The sequence below is a fragment of the Panulirus ornatus genome, chromosome 61 (genome assembly GCF_036320965.1).
Source record: "Panulirus ornatus isolate Po-2019 chromosome 61, ASM3632096v1, whole genome shotgun sequence".
Taxonomy (NCBI): Eukaryota; Metazoa; Arthropoda; class Malacostraca; order Decapoda; family Palinuridae; genus Panulirus; species Panulirus ornatus.
Genome location: NC_092284.1, coordinates 7,849,681 through 7,875,703, shown reverse-complemented (window position 1 = coordinate 7,875,703; position 26,023 = coordinate 7,849,681). Strand labels below are relative to the sequence as shown.

General features: G+C 41.7%; 1 protein-coding gene across 1 annotated transcript in view; it reads left to right on the top strand.

Moving 5' to 3' along the window:
• Nucleotides 1-26,023, top strand: part of LOC139767442 (uncharacterized) — a 298,235-nt gene that overhangs the window by 207,545 nt on the left and 64,667 nt on the right. Inside the window, exons 7-8 of the mRNA XM_071696824.1 lie at nucleotides 10,214-10,357; nucleotides 21,495-21,721. Coding sequence (XP_071552925.1) covers nucleotides 10,214-10,357; nucleotides 21,495-21,721 — 371 coding nt within the window. The remainder of the gene's footprint in view (nucleotides 1-10,213; nucleotides 10,358-21,494; nucleotides 21,722-26,023) is intronic.

Sequence of the window (26,023 nt, the reverse complement as noted above, 5' to 3'; positions counted from 1 at the left end):
CAGCACGTCGACCCCGGTATACCATATTGCTCCAATTCGCTCTATTCTTTGCACGCTTTTCACCCTCCTTTATGTTCAGGCCCTGACTGCTCAAAATCTTTTTCACTCCATCCTTCCACCTCCAATTGGGTCTCCTGCTTCTCCTTGTTCCCTTCACTTCTGACACTTATATCCTGTTTGTCAATATTTCCACACTTATTCTCTACATATGTCCAAACCATTTCTTCTGCTCTCTCAACCATACTCTTTGTTTCCACACACTCTTTGTTTCCACACATCTCTCTTACCCATTCAAGCAACAACTGACTTGTATATTTATGTTTTATATTATACTTTGTTGCAGTCTCCCGTGATAGCGAGGTAGTGCAAGGAAACAGACAAAAGAATGGCTCAGCCTGCCCACATACACATGCATATACATACATATCCACACATGCACATATACATACCTATACATCTCAACGTATACATATATATACACTCACAGATATATACATATTACACATGTACATAATTCATACTGTCTGCCCTTTATTTATTCCTGTCGCCACCCTGCCACACATGAAATGACAAACCCACCTCCCCACATGTGCGCGAGGTAGTCCTAGGAAAAGACAACAAAGGCCACATTCGTTCACACTAAGTCCCTAGCTGTCATGTATAATGCACCGAAACCACAGCTCCCTTTCCACATCCAGGCCCCACAAAACTTTCCATGGTTTACCCCAGATGCTTCACATGCCCTAGTTCAATCCGTTGACAGCACGTCGACCCTGGTATACCACATCGTTCTAATTCACTCTATTCCTTGCACACCTTTCACCCTCCTGCATGTTCAGGCCCCGATCACTCAAAATCTTTTTCACTCCATCTTTCCACCTCCAATTTGGTCTCCCACTTCCCCTCACTCCCTACACCTCTGACACACATATGCTCTTTGTCAATCTTTCCTCACTCATTCTCTCCATGTGACCAAACCACTTCAAAACACCCTCTTTTGCTCTCTCAACCACACTCTTTTTATTACCACACATCTCTTACCCTTTCGTTACTTACTCGATCAAACCACCTCACACCACATATTGTCCTCAAACATCTCATTTCCAGCACTTCCACCCTCCTGCACACAACTCTATCTATAGCCTATGCCTCGCAACCAGATAACATTGTTGGAACCACTATTCCTTCAAACATACCCATTTTTGCTTTCCAAGATAACTTTCTCGACTTCTACACATTTTTCAACGCTCCCAAAACTTTTGCCCCCTCTCCCACCCTATAATTCACTTCCGCTTCCATGGTCCCATCTGCTGCCAAATCCATTCCCAGATATCTAGAATACTTCACTTTCCTCCAGTTTTTCTCCATTCAAACTTACCTCCCAATTACTTGTCCCTCAACCCTATGGTACCTAATAACCTTGCTCTTATTCACATTTACTCTCAGCTTTCTTCTTTCACACATTTTACCAAACTCGGTCACCAGTTTCTACAGTTTCTCACCCGAGTCAGCCACCAGCGCTGTATCATCAGTGAACAACAACTGACTCACTTCCCAAGTTCTCTCATCCACAGCAGACTGCATACATCCACAATGGACTGTATACTTGCCCCTCTTTCCAAAACTCTTGCATTCACCTCCCTAACAACCTCATCCATAAACAAATTAAACAACCTTGGAGACGTTACACACCCCTGCCGCAAACCAACATTTCCTGAGAACCAATCACTTTCCTTCCTTCCTACACGTATACATGCCTTACATCCTTGAAAAAAGCTTTTCAATGTTTCTAACAACTTACTTCCCACACCATATATTCTTAATACCTTCCACAGAGCATCTCTATCAACTCTATCATATGCCTTCTCCAGATCCATAAATGCTACATATAAATCCATTTGTTTTCCAAGTATTTCTCACATTCATTCTTTAAAGCAAACACCTGATCCACACATCCTCTACCACTTCTGAAACCACACTGCTCTTCCCCAATCTGATGCTCTGTACATGCCTTCACCCTCTCAGTCAATACCCTCCCATATAATTTCCCAGGAATACTCAACAAACTTATACCTCTGTAATTTGAGCACTCACTCTTATCCCCTTTGCCTTTGTACAATGGCACCATGCTATGCAAGCATTCCACCAGTCCTCAGGCACCTCACCATGAGTCATACATACATTAAATAACCTTACCAACCAGTCAACAATACAGTCACCCCCTTTTTTAATAAATTCCACTGCAATACCATCCAAACCTGCTGCTTTGCCGGCTTTCATCTTCCGCAAGCTTTTACTACCCCTTCTCTGTTTACCAAATCATTTTCCCTAGCCCTCTTACTTTGCATACCACCTCAACCAAAACACCCTATATCTGCCACTCTATCAACAAACACATTCAACAAACCTTCAAAATACTCACTCCATCTCCTTCTCACATCACCACTACTTGTTATCACCTCCCCATTAGCCCCCTTCACTGAAGTTCCCATTTGCTCCCTTGTCTTACACACTTTATTTACCTCCCTCCAAAACATCTTTTTATTCTCCCTAAAATTTAATGATACCCCTCACCGCAACTCTCATTTGCCCTCTTTTTCACCTCTTGCACCTTTCTCTTGACCTCCTGCCTCTTGCTTTTATACATCTCCCACTCAATTGCATTTTTTCCCTGCAAAAATCGTCCAAATGCCTCTCTCTTCTCTTTCACTAATAATCTTACTTCTTCATCTCACCACTCACTACCCTTTCTATTCTGCCCACTTCCCACGCTTCTCATGCCGCAAGCATCGTTTGCACAAGCCATCACTGCTTCCCTAAATACATCCCATTCCTCCCCCACTCCCCTTACCTCCTTTGTTCTCACCTTTTTCCATTCTGTACTCAGTCTCTCCTGGTACTTCCTCACACAAGTCTCCTTCCTAAGCTCACTTACTCTCACCACTCTCTTCACCACAACATTCTCTCTTCTTTTCTGAAAACCTCTACAAATCTTCACCTTCGCCTCCACAAGATAATGATCAGACATCCCTCCAGTTGCACCTCTCAGCACATTTACATCCAAAAGTCTCTCTTTCACGTGCCTGTCAATTAACACATAATCCAATAATGCTCTCTGGCCATCTCTCCTACTTACATATGTATACTTATATACATCTCTCTCTTTAAACCAGGTATTCCCGATCACCAGTCCTTTTTCAGCACATAAATCTAAAAGCTCTTCACCATTTCCATTTACATCACTGAACACCCGATGTACACCAATTATTCCCTCAACTGCCACAACACCCCATGTACACCAGTTATTCCCTCAACTGCCACAACACCCCATGTACACCAATTATTCCTTCAACTGCCACATTACTCACCTTTGCATTCAAATCACCCATCACTATAACCCGGTCTCCTGCATCAAAACTACTCACACACTCACTCAGCTGCTCCCAAAACACTTGCCTCTCATGTTCTTTCTTCTCATGCCCAGGTGCATATGCACCAATAATCACCCATCTCTCTCCATCAACTTTCAGTTTTACTCATATGAATCTAGAGTTTACTTTTTTACACTCTATCACATACTCCCACCTTTCCTGTTTCAGGAGTAGTGCTTCTCCTTCCCTTGCTCTTGTCGTCTCACTAACCCCTGACTTTACTCCCAAGACATTCCCAAACCACTCCTTCCCTTTACCCATGAGCTTCGTTTCACCCAGAGCCAAAACATCCAGGTTCCTTTCCTCAAACATACTACCTATCTCTCCTTTTTTCTCATCTTGGTTACATCCACACACATTTTGACACCCTAATCTGAGCCTTTGAGGAGGATGAGCACTCCCCACATGACTACTTCTTCTCTGTCCCCATTTAGAAAGTTAAAATACAAGTAGGGTAGGGTTTCTAACCCGCCGCTTCCTGTCGCCTTTAGTCGCCTTTTACGACACGTGAGGAATACGTGGGAAGTAGTATTCTTCCCCTATGCTCAGGATTTGTATGTAGCATTTATGGATCTGGAGAAGGCATATGATAGAGTTGATAGAGATGCTCTGCGGAAGGTATTAAGAATATATGGTGTGAGAGGTAAGTTGTTACAAGCAGTGAAAAGTTTTTATCGAGGATGTAAGGCATATGTACGTGTAGGAAGAGAGGAAAGTGATTGGTTCTCAGTGAATCTTGGTTTTCGGCAAGGGTGCGTGATGTCTCCATGGTTGTGAAATTTGTTTATGGATGGGGTTGTTAGGGAGGTGAATGCAAGAGTTTTGGAAAGAGGAGCAAGTATGCAGTCTGTTGTGGATGAGAGAGCTTGGGAAGTGAGTCAGTTGTTGTTTGCTGATGATACAGTGCTGGTGGCTGATTCATGTGAGAAACTGCAGAAGCTGGTGACTGAGTTTGGTAAAATGTGTGAAAGAAGAAAGCTGAGAGTAAATGTGAATAAGAGCAAGGTTATTAGGTACAGCAGGGTTGAGGGACAAGTCAATTTGGAGGTAAGTTTGAATGGAGAAAAACTGGAGGAAGTGAAGTGTTTTAGATATCTGGGAGTGGATCTGGCAGCGGATGGAGCCATGGAAACAGAAGTGAATCATAGGGTGGGGGAAGGGGCGAAAGTTCTGGGAGCATTGAAAAATGTGTGGAAGTCGAGAACGTTATCTTGGAAAGCAAAAACGGGTATGTTTGAAGTGGTTTCAACAATGTTATATGGTTGCGAGGCAAGGGCTATAGATGGAGTAGTGCAGAGGAGGGTGGATATGCTGGAAATGTGATGTTTGAAGACAACATGTGGTGTGAGGTGGTTTGATAGAGTAAGTAATGAAAGGGTAAGAGAGATTTGTGGTAATAAAAAGAGTGTGGTTAAGAGTGCAGAAGAGGGTGTTTTGAAATGCTTTGGTCACCTTAAGAGAATGAGTGAGTTAATATAGACAAAGAGGATGTTTGTGTCAGAGGTGGAGGGAAAGAGGAGAAGTGGGAGACCAGATTGGAGATGGAAAGATGGAGTGAAAAAGATTTTAGAGTGATCGGGGCCTGAACATGCAGGAGGGTGAAAGGCTTGCAAGGAATAGAGTGAATTGGAACGATGTGGTATACCGGGGTCGACTTGCTGTCAATGGATTGAACCAGGGCATGTGAAGCGTCTAGGGTAAACCATGGAAAGTTCAGTGGGGCCTGGATGTGGAAAGAGAGCTGTGGTTTCGGTGCATTATACATTACAGGTAGAGACTGTGTGTGAACGAATGTGGCCTTTTTTATCTTTTTGTAGCGCTACCCTGCACACATGCGGGGGGGAGGGGGTTGTTATTTCATATGTGGTGGGGTGGTGACGGAAATGAATAAGGGCAGACAGTATGAATTATGTACATGTATGTATATATGTATGTCTGTGTGTGTATATATGTGTATACCTTGAGATGTATAGGTATGTATATGTTCGTGTGTGGACATGTGTGTATATACATGTGTATATATTTGAGTTGGGAAATTCTTTCATCTGTTTCCTTGTGCTACCTCGCTAACGCAAGAGACAGCTACAAAGTATAATAAAAATATATTTGGGAGCATTCCTCAGGTGTTGTAGAAGGCCACTAAAGGGGATGGGAGCGTGGGACTGGAAACCCTCCCCTCCTTGTATTTTAACTTTCTGAAAGGGGAAATAGAAGAAGGAGTCACGTGGGGAGTGCTCATCCTCCTCGAAGGCTCAGATTAAGGTGTCTAAATTTGTGTGGATGTAACCAAGGTGAGAAAAAAGGAGAGATAGGTAGTATGTTTGAGGAAAGAACCTGGATGTTTTGGCTCTGGGTGAAACGATGCTCAAGGATAAAGGGGAAGAGTGGTTTGGGAATGTCTTGGGAGTAAAGTCAGGGGTTAGTGAGAGGACAAGAGCAAGGGAAGGAGTATCACTACTCCTGAAACAGGAGTGGTGGGAGTATGTAATAGAGTGTAAGAAAGTAAAGTCTAGATTAATATGCGTAAGAATGAAAGTTGATGGAGAGAGATGGGTGATTATTGGTGCATATGCATCTGGTCATGAGAAGAAAGATCATGAGAGGCAAATGTTTTGGGACAGCTGAGTGAGTGTGTTTGTAGTTTTTATGCATGAGACCGGGTTATAATGATGGGTGATTTGAATGCAAAGGTGAGTAATGTGGCAGTTGAGGGAATAATTGGTGTTCATGGGGTGTTCAGTGTTGTAAATGGAAATGTTGAAGAGCTTTTAGATTTATGTGCTGAAAAAGGACTGGTAATTGGGAATGCCTTGTTTAAAAAGAGATATACATAAGTATACGTATGTAAGTAGGAGAGATGGATTATGTTACTGGATTACATGTTAATTGATAGGCGCACGAAAGAGAGACTTTTGGATGTTAATGTGCTGAGAGGTGCAACTGGAGGGATGTCTGATCATTATATTTTGGAGGCGAAGGTGAAGATTTGTAGATGTTTTCAGAAAAGAAGAGAGATTGTTGGGGTGAAGAGAGTGGCGAAATTAAGTGAGCTTGGGAGGGAGACTTGTCTGAGGAAGTACCAGGAGAGACTGAATACAGAATGGAAAAAGGTGAGAACAAAAAACATAAGGAGAGTGGGGAAGGAATGGAATGTATTTAGGGAAGCAGTGATGGCTTGCGCAAACGATGCTTGTGGCCTGAGAAGCGTGGGAGGTGGGCAGATCAGAAAGGGTAGTGAGAGGTGGGATATAGAAGTAAGATTATTAGTGAAAGAGAAGAGAGAGGCATATGGACGATTTTTGCAGGGAAATAATGGAAATGAGTGGGATATGTATAAAAGAAAGAGGTAGGAGGTCAAGAGAAAGGTGCAAGAGGTGAAAAAGAGGGCAAATGAGAGTTAGGGTGAGAGAGTATCATTAAATTTTAGGGAGAATAAAAAGATATTTTGGAAGGAGGTAAATAAAGTGCATAAGACAAGGGAACAAATGGGAACTTCAGTGAAGGGGGCTAATGGGGAGGTGATAACAAGTAGTGGTGATGTGAGAAGGAGATGAATTGAGTATTTTGAAGGTTTGTTGAATGTGTTTGATGATCTAGTGGCAGATATAGGGTGTTTTGGTTGAGGTGGTGTGCAAAGTGAGAGGGTTAGGGAGAATGATTTGGTAAACAGAGATGAGGTAGTAAAAGCTTTGCGGAAGATGAAAGCCGACAAGGCAGCAGGTTTGGATGGTACTGCAGTGGAATTTATTAAAAAAGGGGGTGACTGTATTGTTGACTGGTTGGTAAGGTTATTTGATGTATGTATGACTCATGGTGAGGTGCCTGAGGATTGGAGGCAATGCTTGCATAGTGCCATTGTAGAAAGGCAAAGGGGATAAAAATGAGTGCTCAAATTACAGAGGTATAAGTCTGTTGAGTATTCCTGGTAAATTATATGGGAGGGTATTGATTGAGATGGTGAAGGCATGTACAGAGCATCAGATTAGGGAAGAGCAGTGTGGTTTCAGAAGTGGTAGAGGATGTGTGGATCAGGTGTTTGCTTTGAAGAATGTATGTGAGAAATACTTAGCAAAGCAAATGGATTTGTATGTAGCATTTATGGATCTAGAGAAGGTGTATGATAGAGTTGGTAGAGATGTTCTTTGGAAGGTATTAAGAATATATGGTGTGGGAGGGCAAGTTGTTAGAAGCAGTGAAAAGTTTTTATCGAGAATGTAAGGCATGTGTACGTGCAGGAAGAGATGAAAGTGATTGGTTCTTAGTCAGTGCTGGTTTGCGGCCGGGATGTGTGATGTCTCCATGGTTGTTTGATTTGTTTATGGATGGGGTTGTTAGGGAGGTGAATGCAATAGTTTTGGAAAGAGTGGCAAGTATGAAGTCTGTTGTGGATGAGAGAGCTTGGGAAGTGAGTCAGTTGTTGTTCGCTGATGATACAGTGCTGGTGGCTGGTTCGTGTGAGAAACTGCAGAAGCTGGTGACTGAGTTTGGTAAAGTGTGTGAAAGAAGAAAGTTAAGAGTAAATGTGAATAAGAGCAAGGTTATTAGGTACAGTAGGGTTGTAGGTCAAGTCAATTGAGAGGCAAGTTTGAATGGAGAAAAACTGGAGGAAGTAAAGTGTTTTAGATATCTGGGAGTGGATCTGGTAGCGGATGGAACCATGGAAGCGGAAGTGAATCATAGGATGGTTGAGGGAGCGAAAGTTCTGGGAGCGTTGAAGAACATGTGGAAGTTGATAACATTATCTCAGAAAGCAAATATGGGTATGTTTGAAGGAATAGTGGTTCCAACAATGTAATATAGTTGCGAGGCATGGGCTATGGATAGAGTTGTGCGGAGGAGGGTGGATGTGCTGGAAATGTGATGTTTGAGGACAATATGAGGTGTGAGGTGGTTTGATCGAGGAAGTAATAATAGGGTAAGAGAGATGTATGGTAAAAAAAAGAGTGTGGTTGAGAGAGTAGAAGAGGGTGTTTTGAAATGGTTTGGTCACATGGAGAGAATGAGTGAGGAAAGATTGATCAATAGGGTATATATGTCAGAGGTGGAGGGAACGAGAAGAAGTGGGAGACCAAATTGGAGGTGGAAAGATGGAGTGAAAAAGATTTTAAGTGATTGGGGCCTGAACATGCAGGAGGGTGAAAGGTGTGCAAGGAATAGAGTGAATTGGAATGATGTGGTATACTGGGGTCGATGTGGTGTCATTGGATTGAACCAGGGTATGTGAAGCATCTGGGGTGAACCATGGAAAGTTGTGTGGGGCCTGGATGTGGAAAGGGAGCTGTGGTTTCGGTGCCTTATACAAGACAGCTAGAGACTGAGTGTGAATGAATGGGGCCTTTGTTGTCTTTTCCTAGCGCTACCTTGCGCGTATGCAGGGGGAGGTGGTTGTTATTTCATGTGTGGCGGGTAGGGCGATAGTAATGAATAAAGACAGACAGTATGAATTATGTACATGCGTATATGTATATGTCTGTGTGTGTACATATATGTATACGTTGAGATGTATAAGTATGTATATTTGTGCGTGTGGACGTGTATTATATACATGTGTATGTGGGTGGGTTGGCCATTCTCTCGTCTGTTTCCTTGCGCTACGTCGCTAACACAGGAGACAGCGACGAAGCAAGATAAAATAAAAGATATTTTTTCATCGTACTTAATCGCTGTTTTCCGTTTCCCACTAATATACATATGTATGTACATAAACATCCATATATGCACATATACGTATCATCATATACATACACACATACAGACGTATATATATATACGCTTATACATATTCCTTGCCTGCCTTCATCCATTCCTGTCACTATCATATCCCACAGGAAACAGAATTGCTACACCCTGCTTCAGCAAGGTAGCACCAGCAAAACAGACAAAAAAGGCCACATTCGTTCACACACAGTCTGTAGCTGTCATGTATAACCACAATGAAAATGAAACAGAAGTTACCAAGTACACTATCTTTTAATGATCACATCACCAGGGGAGACACAAGAATGAGATAGAAGACATAAAACAGTCAGTTGTTATACAAGGGAGAGACCTAGCTGAGTTGTCATTGGTAAGCAAGCTTTACTGGTAGCACTTGTTTACCAATGGTATCCTAGTTAGGTCTCTTCCTTGTATATCAATTGACTGTTTTACTCCTATTTCATTCTTCTGTCTCCCCTCGCAATATGATCATTACAAGAAAGTGCACGTTGGAACTTATCATGTTTCATTTTCCTCGTGGTTATATTCATATACTAGATCACGCGCACTGCTGTGACCTCTTGCACTATATATAGATATATTTTCCATACTTTGTTGTTTTCCATTTTAGTGAGATAGCACCAGGGGTAGATGAAGAAGGGCCTTATTCACTCACATCTGTTCTGTAGCTGTCATGTGTAATGCACCAAAACCAAATCCTTCTCTGTTAAGTTAGATTATAGGAGAAAAAAAGCACATTTTAACTGAGATGAGTCGTTGTAGTTGTGGGGAATAGCAGTAGTCAGGTGGTTAACGAAGAATATTGATAGTTGTGATGTGGATGAGAGTGCTCCCAGGAGAGCAAATATAGATATGCAGATTTTGTTGTAAAATCATAGTTTTTGGTGAAGCATACTAAGTTTCTGAATACTGTAAGTTCTTAGTGAAGCATATTAAGTTTGTGAATACTGTAGGTTATCTTGTTATAGGTGTTCATGGGTTACTGCAGATAGATTTGTTCATGGGTCAAACAGTTGCCTTTGCATTTGCTATCATATTCATTTATCAAAAGCCTGTCTTTCCAGAGAACATGATTACCCTGAGAGAAGTCAGACTGTATTGCTTCCTAACATGTACTCTCACTTTGGCATGGAGTATGTAGCTCTAGAAGGGGATGATGTTGATATATCCTTAGAATATTCCGAATCTGAAATTTATCTACATTTTAGGTGAGTAGATCAATTCATTATGTGTTGTTGTACTATTTTGATTACACATTTTATTAATGGCTTCATCGTAAAGATTTATAAAGGTAGTTTTACAGTTTCCATCCCACAGAGATTTTTTGGTGAGCAGTGATATATGTCCTAATCTAATGAACCCTACCTAACCTACCTAGCCATGGGCTTCTAAAAGATAGAGCTAGCAGTTGCATATAACAGAGATTTTGTAACTTCTGTTGGGCATAAACTATAAAGAAACCTTCATGACTTTTAAAGTTCTGCACAGTGAGTTTAAATTTAAATCTTGTTTAATTCAAACAAAAATCATGATTAAATCATTGGACCTATAGGTTCCCTTGAATTAGCTTTTTCTCACTTCAGGTTTACAATTATTATACACTCTTTGTGTGCCAAACTTCCTCCATGCACTTTCTCTATGCCAAACTTCCTCCATCCTTATGTATATTATGTGAAATAGATACATAATTTTGCACCCATAAGAAATATGATGTAACCAAGATGAGAAAAAAGGAGAGATAGGTAGTATGTTTGAGGAAAGGAACCTGGATGTTTTGGCTCTGAGTGAAACAAAGCTCAAGGGTAAAGAGGAAGAGTGGTTTGGGAATGTCCTGGGAGTAAAGTCAGGGGTTAGTGAGAGGACAAGAGCAAGGGAAGGAGTAGCACTACTCCTGAAACAGGAGTTGTGGGAGTATGTGATAGAGTGTCAGAAAATAAATTCTAGATTGATATGGGTAAAACTGAAAGTTGATGGAGAGAGATGGGTGATTATTGGTGCCTATGCACCTGGGCATGAGAAGAAAGATCATGAGAGGGAAGTGTTTTGGGAGCAGGTTTTGATGCAGGAGACCGGGTTATAGTGATGGGTGATTTGAATGCAAAGGTGAGTAATGTGGCAGTTGAGGGAATAATTGGTATACATGGGGGTGTTCAGTGTTGTAAATGGAAATGGTGAAGAACTTTTAGCTTTATGTGCTGAAAAAAGACTGGTGATTGGGAATTTTTTTTTTTTTTTTTTTTTATACTTTGTCGCTGTCTCCCGCGTTTGCGAGGTAGCGCAAGGAAACAGACGAAAGAAATGGCCCAACCCCCCCCCCCATACACATGTACATACACACGTCCACACACGCAAATATACATACCTACACAGCTTTCCATGGTTTACCCCAGACGCTTCACATGCCTTGATTCAATCCACTGACAGCACGTCAACCCCTGTATACCACATGACTCCAATTCACTCTATTCCTTGCCCTCCTTTCACCCTCCTGCATGTTCAGGCCCCGATCACACAAAATCTTTTTCACTCCATCTTTCCACCTCCAATTTGGTCTCCCTCTTCTCCTCGTTCCCTCCACCTCCGACACATATATCCTCTTGGTCAATCTCTCCTCACTCATTCTCTCCATGTGCCCAAACCATTTCAAAACACCCTCTTCTGCTCTCTCAACCACGCTCTTTTTATTTCCACACATCTCTCTTACCCTTACGTTACTTACTCGATCAAACCACCTCACACCACACATTGTCCTCAAACATCTCATTTCCAGCACATCCATCCTCCTGCGCACATCTCTATCCATAGCCCACGCCTCGCAACCATACAACATTGTTGGAACCACTATTCCCTCAAACATACCCATTTTTGCTTTCCGAGATAATGTTCTCGACTTCCACACATTTTTCAAGGCTCCCAAAATTTTCGCCCCCTCCCCCACCCTATGATCCACTTCCGCTTCCATGGTTCCATCCGCTGACAGATCCACTCCCAGATATCTAAAACACTTCACTTCCTCCAGTTTTTCTCCATTCAAACTCACCTCCCAATTGACTTGACCCTCACCCCTACTGTACCTAATAACCTTGCTCTTATTCACATTTACTCTCAACTTTCTTCTTCCACACACTTTACCAAACTCAGTCACCAGCTTCTGCAGTTTCTCACATGAATCAGCCACCAGCGCTGTATCATCAGCGAACAACAACTGACTCACTTCCCAAGCTCTCTCATCCCCAACAGACTTCATACTTGCCCCTCTTTCCAGGACTCTTGCATTTACCTCCCTTACAACCCCATCCATAAACAAATTAAACAACCATGGAGACATCACACACCCCTGCCGCAAACCTACATTCACTGAGAACCAATCACTTTCCTCTCTTCCTACACGTACACATGCCTTACATCCTCGATAAAAACTTTTCACTGCTTCTAACAACTTGCCTCCCACACCATATATTCTTAATACCTTCCACAGAGCATCTCTATCAACTCTATCATATGCCTTCTCCAGATCCATAAATGCTACATACAAATCCATTTGCTTTTCTAAGTATTTCTCACATACACTCTTCAAAGCAAACACCTGATTGGGAATACCTAGTTTAAAAAGAGAGATATACATAAGTATACGTATGTAAGTAGGAGAGATGGCCAGAGAGCATTATTGGATTACGTGTTAATTGATAGGCACGCGAAAGAGAGACTTCTGGATGTAAATGTGCTGAGAGGTGCAACTGGAGGGATGTCTGATCATTATCTTGTGGAGGCAAAGGTGAAGATTTGTAGATTCTTTCAGAAAAGAAAAGAGAATGTTGGGCTGAAGTGAGTGGTGAAAGTAAGTGAGCTTGGGAAGGAGACTTGTGTGAGGAAGTATAAGGAGAGACTGAGTACAGAATGGAAAAAGGTGAGAACAAAGGAGGTAAGGGGATGTATTTAGGGAAACAGTGATGGCTTGCACAAACAATGCTTGTGGCATGAGAAGCGTGAGAAGTGGGCAGATTAGAAAGGGTAGTGAGTGGTGGGATGAAGAAGTAAGATTATTAGTGAAAGAGAAGAGAGAGGCATTTGGACGATTTTTGCAGGGAAAAAATGCAAATGAGTGGGAGATGTATAAAAGAAAGAGGCAGAAGGTGAAGAGAAAGGTGCAAGAGGTGAAAAAGAGGGCAAATGAGAGTTGGGGTGAGAGAGTATCATTAAATATTAGGGAGAATAAAAAGATGTTTTGGAGGGAGGTAAATAAAGTGTGTAAGACAAGGGAACAAATGGGAACTTCAGTGAAGGGGGCAAATGGGGAGGTGATAACAAGTAGTGGTGATGTGATGAGATGGATTGAGTATTTTGAAGGTTTGTTGAATGTGTTTGATGATAGAGTGGTAGATATAGGGTGTTCTAGTCAAGGTGGTATGCAAAGTGAGAGGGTTAGGGAGAATGATTTGGTAAACAGAGAAGAGGTAGTAAAAGCTTTGCGGAAGATGAAAGCCGGCAAGGCAGCGGATTTGCATGGTATTGCAGTGGAATTTATTAAAAAAGTGGGTGACTGTATTGTTGACTGGTTTCTAAGGTTATTTAATGTATGTATGATTCATGGTGAGGTGCCTGAGGATTAGCAGAATGCTTGCATAGTGCCATTGTACAAAGGCAAAGGGGATAAGAGTGAGTGCTCAAATTACAGAGGTATAAGTTTGTTGAGTATTCTTGGTAAATTATATGGGAGGGTATTGATTGAGAGGGTGAAGGCATGTACAGAGCATCAGATTGGGGAAGAGCAGTGTGGTTTCAGAAGTGGTAGAGGATGTGTGGATCAGGTGTTTGCTTTGAAGAATGTATGTGAGAAATACTTAGAAAAGCAAATGGATTTGTATGTAGCACTTATGGATCTGGAGAAGGCATATGATAGAATTGATAGAGATGCTCTGTGGAAGGTATTATGAATATATGGTGTGGGAGGCAAGTTGTTAGAAGCAGTGAAAAGTTTTTATCTAGGATGTAAGGCATGTGCACATGTAGGAAGAGAGGAAAGTGATTGGTTCTCAGTGAATGTAGGTTAGCGGCAGGGGTGTGTGATGTCTCCATGGTTGTTTAATTTGTTTATGGATGGGGTTGTTAGGGAGGTGAATGCAAGAGTTTTGGAAAGAGGGGCAAGTATGCAGTCTGTTGTGGAAGAGAGAGCTTGGGAAGTGAATCAGTCGTTCGCTGATGATACAGCGCTGGTGGCTGATTCATGTGAGAAACTGCAGAAGCTGGTGATTGAGTGTGGTAAAGTGTGTGAAAGAAGAAAGTTGAGAGTAAATGTGAATAAGAGCAAGGTTATTAGGTACAGTAGGGTTGAGGGTCAAGTCAATTGGGAGGTAAGTTTGAATGGAGAATAGCTGGAGGAAGTGAAGTGTTTTAGATATCTGGGAGTGGATTTGGCAGCGGATGGAACCATTGAAGTGAATCAAGGGTGGGGGAGGGGGCGAAAATTCTGGGAGCCTTGAAGAATGTGTGGAAGTCGAGAACATTATCTCAGAAAGCAAAAATGGGTATGTTTGAAGGAATAGTGGTTCCAACAATGTTGTATGGTTTCGAGGCGTGGGCTATAGATAGAGTTGTGCGGAGGAGGGTGGATGTGCTGGAAATGAGATGTTTGAGGACAGTTTGTGGTGTGAGGTGGTTTGATCGAGTAAGTGATGTAAGGGTAAGAGAGATGTGTAGTAATAAAAAGAGCGTGGTTGAGGGAGCAGAAGAGGGTGTTTTGATATGGTTTGGTCACATGTAGAGAATGAGTGAGGAAAGATTGACCAAGAGGATATATGTGTCAGAGTTGGAGGGAACGAGGAGAAGTGGGAGACCAAATTGGAGGTGGAAAGATTGAGTTAAAAGGTTTTGAGTGATCGGGGCCTGAACATGCTGGAGGGTGAAACGCGTGCAAGAAATAGAGTGAATTGGAACGATGTGGTATACCGAGGTCGATGTGCTGTCAATGGATTGAACCAGGGAATGTGAGCATCTGGGGTAAACCATGGAAAGTTGTGTGGGGCGTGGATGTGGAAAGGGAGCTGTAGTTTCGGTGGATTATTACATGACAGCTAGAGACTGAGTGTGAACGAATGTGGCCTTCGTTGTCTTTCCTAGCGCTACCTCGCACATATGAGGGAGAGGGGGTTGGTTATTCCATGTGTGGGAGGGTGGTGATGGGAATGAATAAAGGCAGACAGTATGAATCATGTACATGTGTGTATATGTATATGTCTGTGTGTGTATATATATGTATACATTGAGATGTATAGGTATGTATATTTGCGTGTGTGGACGTGTATGTATATACATGTGTATGTGGGTGGGTTGGGCCATTCTTTCCTCTGTTTCCTTGCGCTACCTCGCCAACGCGGGAACCAGCGACAAAGCAAAATAAATAAGAAAATAAATAAATAACAAATATAGATAGATATTATTTTTTATTGAATAGATTAATAGCTAAACAATCTAAATGATTGAATAAGCTTAGTGAGCAAATAAAACTTCAACTATAATGACTTAGAATCATCCATTGTCTCACCTCATGTTGTGTAGCAAAGTGAAACAGGTTTTTTTTTTTTTTTGCTTTGTCGCTGTCTCCCGCGTTTGCGAGGTAGCGCAAGGAAACAGACGAAAGAAATGGCCCAACCCACCCCCATACACATGTATATACATACACGTCCACACACGCAAATATACATACCTACACAGCTTTCCATGGTTTACCCCAGACGCTTCACATGCCCTGATTCAATCCACTGACAGCACGTCAACCCCGGTATACCACATCGATCCAATTCACTCTATTCCTTGCCCTCCTTTCACCCTCCTGCATGTTCAGGCCCCGATCACACAAAATCTTTTTCACTCCATCTTTCCACCTCCAATTTGGTCTCCCACTTCTTGTTCCCTCCACCTCCGACACATATATCCTCTTGGTCAATCTTTCCTCACTCATTCTCTCCATGTGCCCAAACCATTTCAAAACACCCTCTTCTGCTCTCTCAACCACGCTCTTTTTATTTCCACACATCTCTCTTACCCTTACGTTACTTACTCGATCAAACCACCTCACACCACACATTGTCCTCAAACATCTCATTTCCAGCACATCCATCCTCCTGCGCACAACTCTATCCATAGCCCATGCCTCGCAACCATACAACATTGTTGGAACCACTATTCCTTCAAACATACCCATTTTTGCTTTCCGAGATAATGTTCTCGACTTCCACACATTCTTCAAGGCTCCCAGGATTTTCGCCCCCTCCCCCACCCTATGATCCACTTCCGCTTCCATGGTTCCATCCGCTGCCAGATCCACTCCCAGATATCTAAAACACTTTACTTCCTCCAGTTTTTCTCCATTCAAACTTACCTCCCAATTGACTTGACCCTCAACCCTACTGTACCTAATAACCTTGCTCTTATTTACATTTACTCTTAACTTTCTTCTTTCACACACTCCACCAAACTCAGTCACCAGCCTCTGCAGTTTCTCACATGAATCAGCCACCAGCGCTGTATCATCAGCGAACAACAACTGACTCACTTCCCAAGCTCTCTCATCCACAACAGACTTCATACTTGCCCCTCTTTCCAAAAGTCTTGCATTCACCTCCCTAACAACCCCATCCATAAACAAATTAAACAACCATGGAGACATCACACACCCCTGCCGCAAACCTACATTCACTGAGAACCAATCACTTTCCTCTCTTCCTGCATGTACACATGCCTTACATCCTCGATAAAAACTTTTCACTGCTTCTAACAACTTGCCTCCCACACCATATATTCTTAATACCTTCCACAGAGCATCTCTATCAACTCTATCATATGCCTTCTCCAGATCCATAAATGCTACATACAAATCCATTTGCTTTTCTAAGTATTTGTCACATACATTCTTCAAAGCAAACACCTGATCCACACATCCTCTACCACTTCTGAAACCACACTCCTCTTCCCCAATCTGATGCTCTGTACATGCCTTCACCCTTTCAATTAATACCCTCCCATATAATTTACCAGGAATACTCAACAAACTTATACCTCTGAAATTTGAGCACTCACTCTTATCCCCTTTGCCTTTGTACAATGGCACTATGCACGCATTCCGCCAATCCTCAGGCACCTCACCATGAGTCATACATACATTGAATAACCTTACCAACTAGTCAATAATAGAGTCACCCCCTTTTTTAATAACTTCCACTGCAATACCATCCAAACCTGCTGCCTTGCCGGCTTTCATCTTGCATATATTTAATGGATGCTTTTATATGTAATATGGCATGGAAGCAGAAGGATGTATGGAACAAGTATAGGGAGTAAGTTTATGCAAAAATTGTTGACTGATAGAGTGATGGAAGTGACTGACTGCAGAATAAAAGAGGTACAAGGAGATTTTAGGAAAGATAGGGAATGTGTTGATCTGGCTTTTGCAGTGAGAGCGATTGTGGAAAAGTATCAAGTGAAAAGTGAGAAGCTGTATGCAGCTTTTACAGATCTGGAGAAGGCATATGATAGAGTTGAGTGGAATGCTTCATAGGATGTTTTATAGATATATGGGGTAGGGGTCCCATCCTTCACTTAGAACCAATCACTGTCTTCTCTTCCTTCTTATATATATGTCTAACATATAAAAACTTCTCATAGCTTTTAGCAGCTTTCCTCCCACATTATATTCGTGAGACCCTCCACAAAGCATCTCTGTGAACTCTATCATATGCCTTCTTCAGATCCTTAACTGCCACATACAAATCCATCTGTTTCTCTTAGTATTTTTCACACACCTTTTAAACGAACACCTGAACCACACATCCTCTACTGCTTCTGAAACCACACTGCTCCTCCTTCTACATGCCTTAACCCTCTCAATCAGTACCCACCCACAAAACTCACAAGATATACTCAGCAACCTTATACCTCAATAGTTTGAACTGTCACATTGATCCCTCTTACCTTTATATAATGGCACTATACATGCATTCTGCCAATCTTTAGGCACCCCACCATGATCTATACATACTTTGAAAATCCTTGCCAGCCAATCAACAACACAGTCACCCCATTTCTTAACAAATTCAACTGCCATACCATCCACTCCAGTCGCATGCCACATATTTTACGCAAAGCTTTCATCACCTCCTCTCTCTTCACCAAACCATTTTCCATGACTCTCTCACTTCACATACCACCCTGACCAAAAGACCTTGCATCTTGCATCTGCCACTCATCATTAAACACATTTGACAATCCTTCAAAATACTCACTCCATCTCCTAACTTCATCACTACCCATTATTACTTTCCCTTTTGCCTGTTTGCCAATGTTCCCAGTTGTTCTCTTGTCTTACGCTCATTATTTATCTCGTTCCAAAACATTTTATTTGCCCTAAAGTTCACTGATATTTGTTCACCCCAACTCTCATTTGCCCTCTTTTTCAACCCCTGCACCTTCCTCTTGACCTCCTGCCATCCCTGTAAGTACTGCCCATACACCTCTCTTTTCTCATTCACTAACAATTTTCTTCTTCATTCCACCACTCACTATCCTTTCTAATCTGCCTACCTCCCACCTTTCACATGCCATATGCATCTTTTGCATATGGTATTATTGCTTCCTTAGATGCATCCCATTCCTCAGCCACTCACCTTGCATCATTTATTCTCATTTTTTGCCATTCTGTACTCTATTTCTACTGGTATTTTTTCACACAAGCCTCTTTTCCAAGCTCACTAATCAGTCTCTTCATCTGACATTGTTTTCTCTTTTTCAAAAACCTGTACAAATTTTCACCCTCACTTCCATAAGATAGTGATCATGCACCCTGCCAGCTTCACCTTGCAGCATATTTTCATCCAAAGGTCTCTCATTTACATACCCATCAATTAATATGTAATCTAATAATGCCTGCTGACTATCTCTCCTTCTCACATATTTACATTTGTGTATATCCCTCTTTTTAAACCTGGTGTTCCCAATCAGTCCTTTTTGCAGCACACAATTCCATAAGCTCTTCGCCATTACCATTTATAACACTGAATACCCCATGTTCCCAAGTTGTACCATCAACTGCCTCATTACTTTGCATTTATGTCACTCATCGCTTACACCCGGTCTTGTGCATCAAAACCCTGATACACTCACTCAGCTGCTTGATCTTTCTTCTCGTGGACAGGTGCATAAGCACTAATCATTAGCCATCTTTTGCCATACACTTTCAGATTTCCCACATCAGTCTGGAATTTACTAACTTATAACCTATTGCATACTCCCACAACTACTGCTTCAGAAGTAGTGCTACTCCTTTAGCTCTTGTCCTCTTAGCAACCCCAGACTTTATTCTTAAGACATTTCCAAACCATTCTTTCCCTTTACTATTGAGCTTTATTTTGCTTAGAGACAGAACATGCAGGTTTCTTTCTTCAAACATACTAACTATCTCTCCTCTCTTCTCATCTCATTTATTAAGAAAGTTGGTGACTGTGTTGCTGATTGGTTAGTAAGGTTATTTGATGTATGTATGGATCATGGTGAAGTGCCTGAGGATTGGTAGAATGCATATATAGTGCCATTGTACAAAGGCATAAGGAATGAAGGTGAGTGTTCAAACCGCAGAGGAATAAGTTATGTTGAATATTCCTGGAAAATTTTATGGGAGGGTATTGATCAAGAAGGTGAAGGCATGTACAGAGCATCAGATTGGGGAGGAGCAGTGTGGTTTTAGAAGTGATAGAGGATGTATGGATCAGTTGTTTCCTTTGAAGAATACATGTGAGAAACACTTAGAAAAATGGATAGAAAAACAGATGGATTTGTATATAGCATTTATGGATCTGGAGAAGGGTTGATACAAATGCTTTGTGGAAGGTCTTAAGAATATATGGTACGTGAGGTAATCTGCTAGAAGCAGAGAAATTTTTATCAAGGGTGTAAGACGTTTACAAGTAGGAAGAGAGGAGAATGACTGGTTCCCAGTGAATGTCGGTTTGCAGCAGGGGTTTGTGATGTTCCCATGTTTGTTTAATTTTTTTATGGTTCGGGTGATTAGGGAGGTAATTACAACAGTTTTGGAGAGAGGGGTGAGCAAACAGCCTGTTGGGGATGAGAGGGCATGGGAAGTGAGTAAATTGTTGTTTGCTGATGATACAGCATTGGTGGCTGATTCGAGTGAGAACCTGCAGAAGTGACTGAGTTTGGAAAAGTGTGAAAGGAGAAAGTTGAGAGTAAATGTGAGCAAGGTGATTAGGTTCAGCAGGGTTGAGGGACAAATTAGTTGGATGTGAGTTTGAGTGGAGAAAAATTGGAGAAAGTGAAGTGTTTTAGATATCTGGGAATGGACTTGGCAGCAAATGGAATCATGGAAGGGGAAGTGAGTCATAGTGTGGGGGAGGGAATGAAGCTTCGGGGAGTGTTGAAGTATGGAGGGAAAGAAAGAATGTTATGGGGGGGGGGGGGGCAAGAATGGTTATGTTTGAAGGAATAGTAATTCCATCAATATTATGTGGATTTGAGGCATCACGGATGTGTTGAAAATGAAATGTTTAAGTACTCTATATTTTTTGAGGTGGTTTGATCAAATAAGTATTGTAAGGGTAAGAGAGATGTGTGGTTGAAAGAGCAGAAGAGGGTGCTAAAGTGGTTTGGACATATGGAGAGAATGAGTGAAGAAAGATTAACAAGAGGATATATGTGTTAGAAGTGAAGGGAACATGTAGAATGGCAAGACTAAATTGGAGATGGAAGGATGAAGTGGAAAAGATTTTTGGTGAACATGCTTGAGGGAGAAAGTCATGCATGGGATAGTATGAATTGGAACAATATGGTATACTGGTATGTTGTTAGTGGACTGAACCAGGACTTTTGAAGCATCCAGGGGAAACCATGGAAAGGCCTTTATGTTGTAGTTGTGAATAGGAAGCTGTGGTTTAGGTACCTAGCATTACACTTGAAAGCTAGAGATTGGATGTGAGCAGACGTGGCTTTTCTTTGTGTGTTCCTGGCACTATCTCACTAACAGGAAATGGCGATCAAGTATGAAAAATAAATTGATGTGGTTAGTGATTGGAGATTTGTATCATGTAAGTTGGGTGTTCCACATTTATGTATCATGATAAGCCAACTCAAGGTTTCACTATGTGAATTCAAAAACTGTTTACTATGGAATGGCTTAACTTGTTTATCCATGTACTTCAGATTCCTAATGAAGCTCTTCTATCCTTAAACAGGATATATCAGTCATAAGAAGAATTTTTTCACTTTTCCAAATCAGAATTAAATCCCTGTCTTTGAAAGTAATTTCTTATGCAAAAATTCTTTAATTTTTAATCTTTGTAGGGACTTCTTTGAGGACATACTCCCAGAATTCCAACGGTGTGGGAATGTAATTCAGTTGAAAGTTTGTTGTAATACCATTCCTCATTTGCGTGGCAATGTGTACGTACAGTACTCAAGAGAAGAAGATGCTGCTTCAGCAAGAACTATGTTCAATGGACGATGGTATGCTGGACGACAACTTACTTGCGTCTTTGTAACTATAGAGAAATGGAAATCTGCTCTCTGTGGTAAGTGTCAATCATGATATTTGAAAAATTATATTTAGATGTTAACATAATCTCATTATTATTATTTGGTGAGGTGTAGGTGGTTGAGCCTTACTTTTGATGGACTTTTTTTTCTATTCCTTCAGATTGTGGAATGAAAATGGATAAAAGGTACTTGAAGCTGTTGAAAATTGTTAGATCTTTATAGTAAGATGGCTGCCTTTTTTTTTTTTTTTTCATAGAAACTAATATAGCACAGGCAAAAACATGCAGTAGCCAAAACCATTTCAGTTGAAAAGATGAAATAATGAGATAAGGAAGAGGGAAGGGAGAGTTATTTTTAGTTTTTGATATTGGGCTGTAATTTAATGATACACATCTCACTCACATTCCTATTAGCATACTCCATTCTATGTACCTGGCATAATCTAGGGTGGTGTGTGTCTAAGGAGTAAAGACATGGTACATATATACAAGATTAGAGACGGAACTACACGAGTTTAAGACTCTGTCCCTGTAATGTGCATATAGTAATGACTTGGCCTGCTATTGTTATTAGATTATGCTAGTGATTTGCTTTTGGGGATTAATCATAATTATGTTTGCTGTAGATATCATGCTCATGACTAGAGTTCGTTACATAGGGTAATACTTTATAAGATACCTACACGTAAGTAAAGTTCTGTAGTGGTTGGATAGATGAATTGTCAACAATACAGGTACATGGAGATACTGAATAAGTAATTGGGTGGAATTGAGGTGAAGAATCCAGCTATTATGACAATCTAGGATTAGATACTAATATTGCTGTTGAATTAGAAAATTATATGGAATGTATTTATTATTTATTTATTTTGCTTTGTCGCTGTCTCCCGCATTAGCGAGGTAGCGCAAGGAAACAGACAAAAGAATGGCCCAACCTGCCCACATACACATGTATATACATACATGTCCACCCATGCACAATATACATACCTATACATCTCAATGTTCACATATATATACACACACAGACATATACATATATACATATGTACATAATTCATACTGTCTGCCTTTATTTGTTCCCATTGCCACCTCGCCACACATGGAATAACAACCCCCTACCCCCTCATGTGTGCGAGGTAGCGCTAGGAAAAACACCAAAGGCCCCATTCGTTCACACTCAGTCTCTAGCTGTCATGTAATAATGCACTGAAACCACAGCTCCCTTTCCACATCCAGGCCCAACACACTTTGCATGGTTTAGCCCAGACGCTTCACATGCCCTGGTTCAATCCATTGACAGCACGTCGACCCCGGTATACCACATCGTTCCAATTCACTCTATTCCTTGCACGCCTTTCACCCTCCTGCATGTTCAGGCCCCGATCACTCAAAATCTTTTTCACTCCATCTTTCCACCTCCAATTTGGTCTCCCACTTCTCCTCGTTCCCTCCACCTCTGACACATATATCCTCTTGGTCAATCTTTCCCCACTCATTCTCTCCATGTGACCAAACCATTTCAAAACACCCTCTTCTGCTCTCTCAACCACACTCTTTTTATTTCCACACATCTCTCTCACCCTTACATTACTTACTCGATCAAACCACCTCACACCACATATTGTCCTCAAACATCTCATTTCCAGCACATCCACCCTCCTGCGCACAACTCTGTCCATAGCCCACGCCTCGCAACCATACAACATTGTTGGAACCACTATTCCTTCAAACATACCCATTTTTGCTTTCCGAGATAATGCTCTCGACTTCCAAACATTCTTCAAGGCTCCCAGAATTTTCGCCCCCTCCCCCACCCTATCATTCACTTCTGCTTCCATGGTTCCATCCGCTGCCAGATCCACTCCCAGATATCTAAAACACTTTACTTCCTCCAGCTTTTCTCCATTCAAACTTACCTCCCAATTGACTTGACCCTCAACCCTACTGTACCTAATAACCTTGCTCTTATTCACATTTACTCTTAACTTTCTTCTTTCACACACTTTACCAAACTCAGTCACCAGCTTCGGCAGTTTCTCACATGAATCAGCCACCAGCGCTGTATCATCAGCGAACAACAACTGACTCACTTCCCAAGCTCTCTCATCCAGAACAGACTGCATACTTGCCCCTCTTTCCAAAACTCTTGCATTCACCTCCCTAACAACCCCATCCATAAACAAATTAAACAACCATGGAGACATCACACACCCCTGCCGCAAACCTATATTCACTGAGAACCAATCACTTTCCTCTCTTCCTACACAAACACATGCCTTACATCCTCGATAAAAACTTTTCACTGCTTCTAACAACTTGCCTCCCACACCATATATTCTTAATACCTTCCACAGAGCATCTCTATCAATTCTATCATATGCCTTCTCCAGATCCATAAATGCTACATACAAATCCATTTGTTTTTCTAAGTATTTCTCGCATACATTCTTCAAAGCAAACACCTGATCCACACATCCTCTACCACTTCTGAAACCACACTGCTCTTCCCCAATCTGATGCTCTGTACATGCCTTCACCCTCTCAATCAATACCCTCCCATATGATTTACCAGGAATACTCAACAAACTTATACCTCTGTAATTTGAGCACTCACTCTTATCCCCTTTGCCTTTGTACAGTGGCACTATGCAAGCATTCTGCCAATCCTCAGGCACCTCACCATGAATCATGCATACATTAAATAACCTTACCAACCAGTCAACAATACAGTCACCCCCTTTTTTAATAAATTCCACTGCAATGCCATCCAAACCTGCTGCTTTGCCGGCTTTCATCTTCCATAAAGCTTTTACTACCTCTTCTCTATTTACCAAATCATTTTCCCTAACCCTCTCACTTTGCACACCACCTCGACCAAGACACCCCACATCTGCCATTCTATCATCAAACACATTCAACAAACCTTCAAAATACTCACTCCATCTCCTTCTCACATCACTACTACTTGTTATCACCTCCCCATTTGCCCCCTTCACTGAAGTTCCCATTTGCTCCCTTGTCTTACGTACTTTATTTACCTCCTTCCAAAACATCTTTTTATTCTCCCTGAAATTTAATGATACTCTCTCACCCCAACTCTCATTTCCCCTCTTTTTCACCTTTTGCACCTTTCTCTTGACCTCCTGCCTCTTTATTGTATACCTCTCCCAGTCATTTGCATTTTTTCCCTGCAAAAATCGTTCAAATGCCTCTCTCTTCTCTTTCACTAATAATCTTACCTCTTCATCCCACCACTCACTACCTTTTCTAATCAACCCACCTCCCACTCTTCTTATGCCACAAGCATCTTTTGCACAAGCCATCACTGCTTCCCTAAATAAATCCCATTCCTCCCCCACTCCCCTTACCTCCTTTGTTCTCACCTTTTTCCATTCTGTACTCAGTCTCTCCTGGTACTTCCTCATACAAGTCTCCTTCCCAAGCTCACTTACTCTCACCACTCTCTTCACCCCTACATTCTCTCTTCTTTTCTGAAAACCCCCACAAATCTTCACCTTTGCTTCCACAAGATAATGATCAGACATCCCTCCAGTTGCACCTCTCAGCACATTAACATCCAAAAGTCTCTCTTTCGTGCGTCTTTCAATTAACACATAATCCAGTAACGCTCTCTGGCCATCTCTCCTACTTACATACGTATACTTATGTATATCTCGCTTTTTAAACCAGGTATTCCCAATCACCAGTCCTTTTTCAGCACATAAATCTACAAGCTCTTCACCATTTCCATTTACAACACTGAACACCCCATGTATACCAATTATTCCCTCAACTGCCACATTACTCTCCTTTGCATTCAAATCACCCATCACTATAACCCGGTGTTGTGCATCAAAACCACTAACACACTCATTCAGTTGCTCCCAATCAGCTGCTCCCAAAACACTTGCCTCTCATGATCTTTCTTCTCATGCCCAGGTGCATATGCACCAATAATCACCCATCTCTCTCCATCAACTTTCAGTTTTACCCATATCAATCGAGAATTTACTTTCTTACATTCTATCACATACTCCCACAACTCCTGATTCAGGAGTAGTGCTACTCCTTCCCTTGCTCTTGTCCTCTCACTAACCCCTGACTTTACTCCCGAGACATTCCCAAACCACTCTTCCCCTTTACCCTTTAGCTTCGTTTCACTCAGAGCCAAAACATCCAGGTTCCTTTCCTCAAACATACTACCTATCTCTCCTTTTTTCTCATCTTGGTTACATCCACATACATTAGACACCCCAATCTGAGCCTTCGAGGAGGATGAGCACTCCTCGTGTGACTCCTTCTTCTGTTTCCCCTTTTAGAAAGTTAAAATACAAG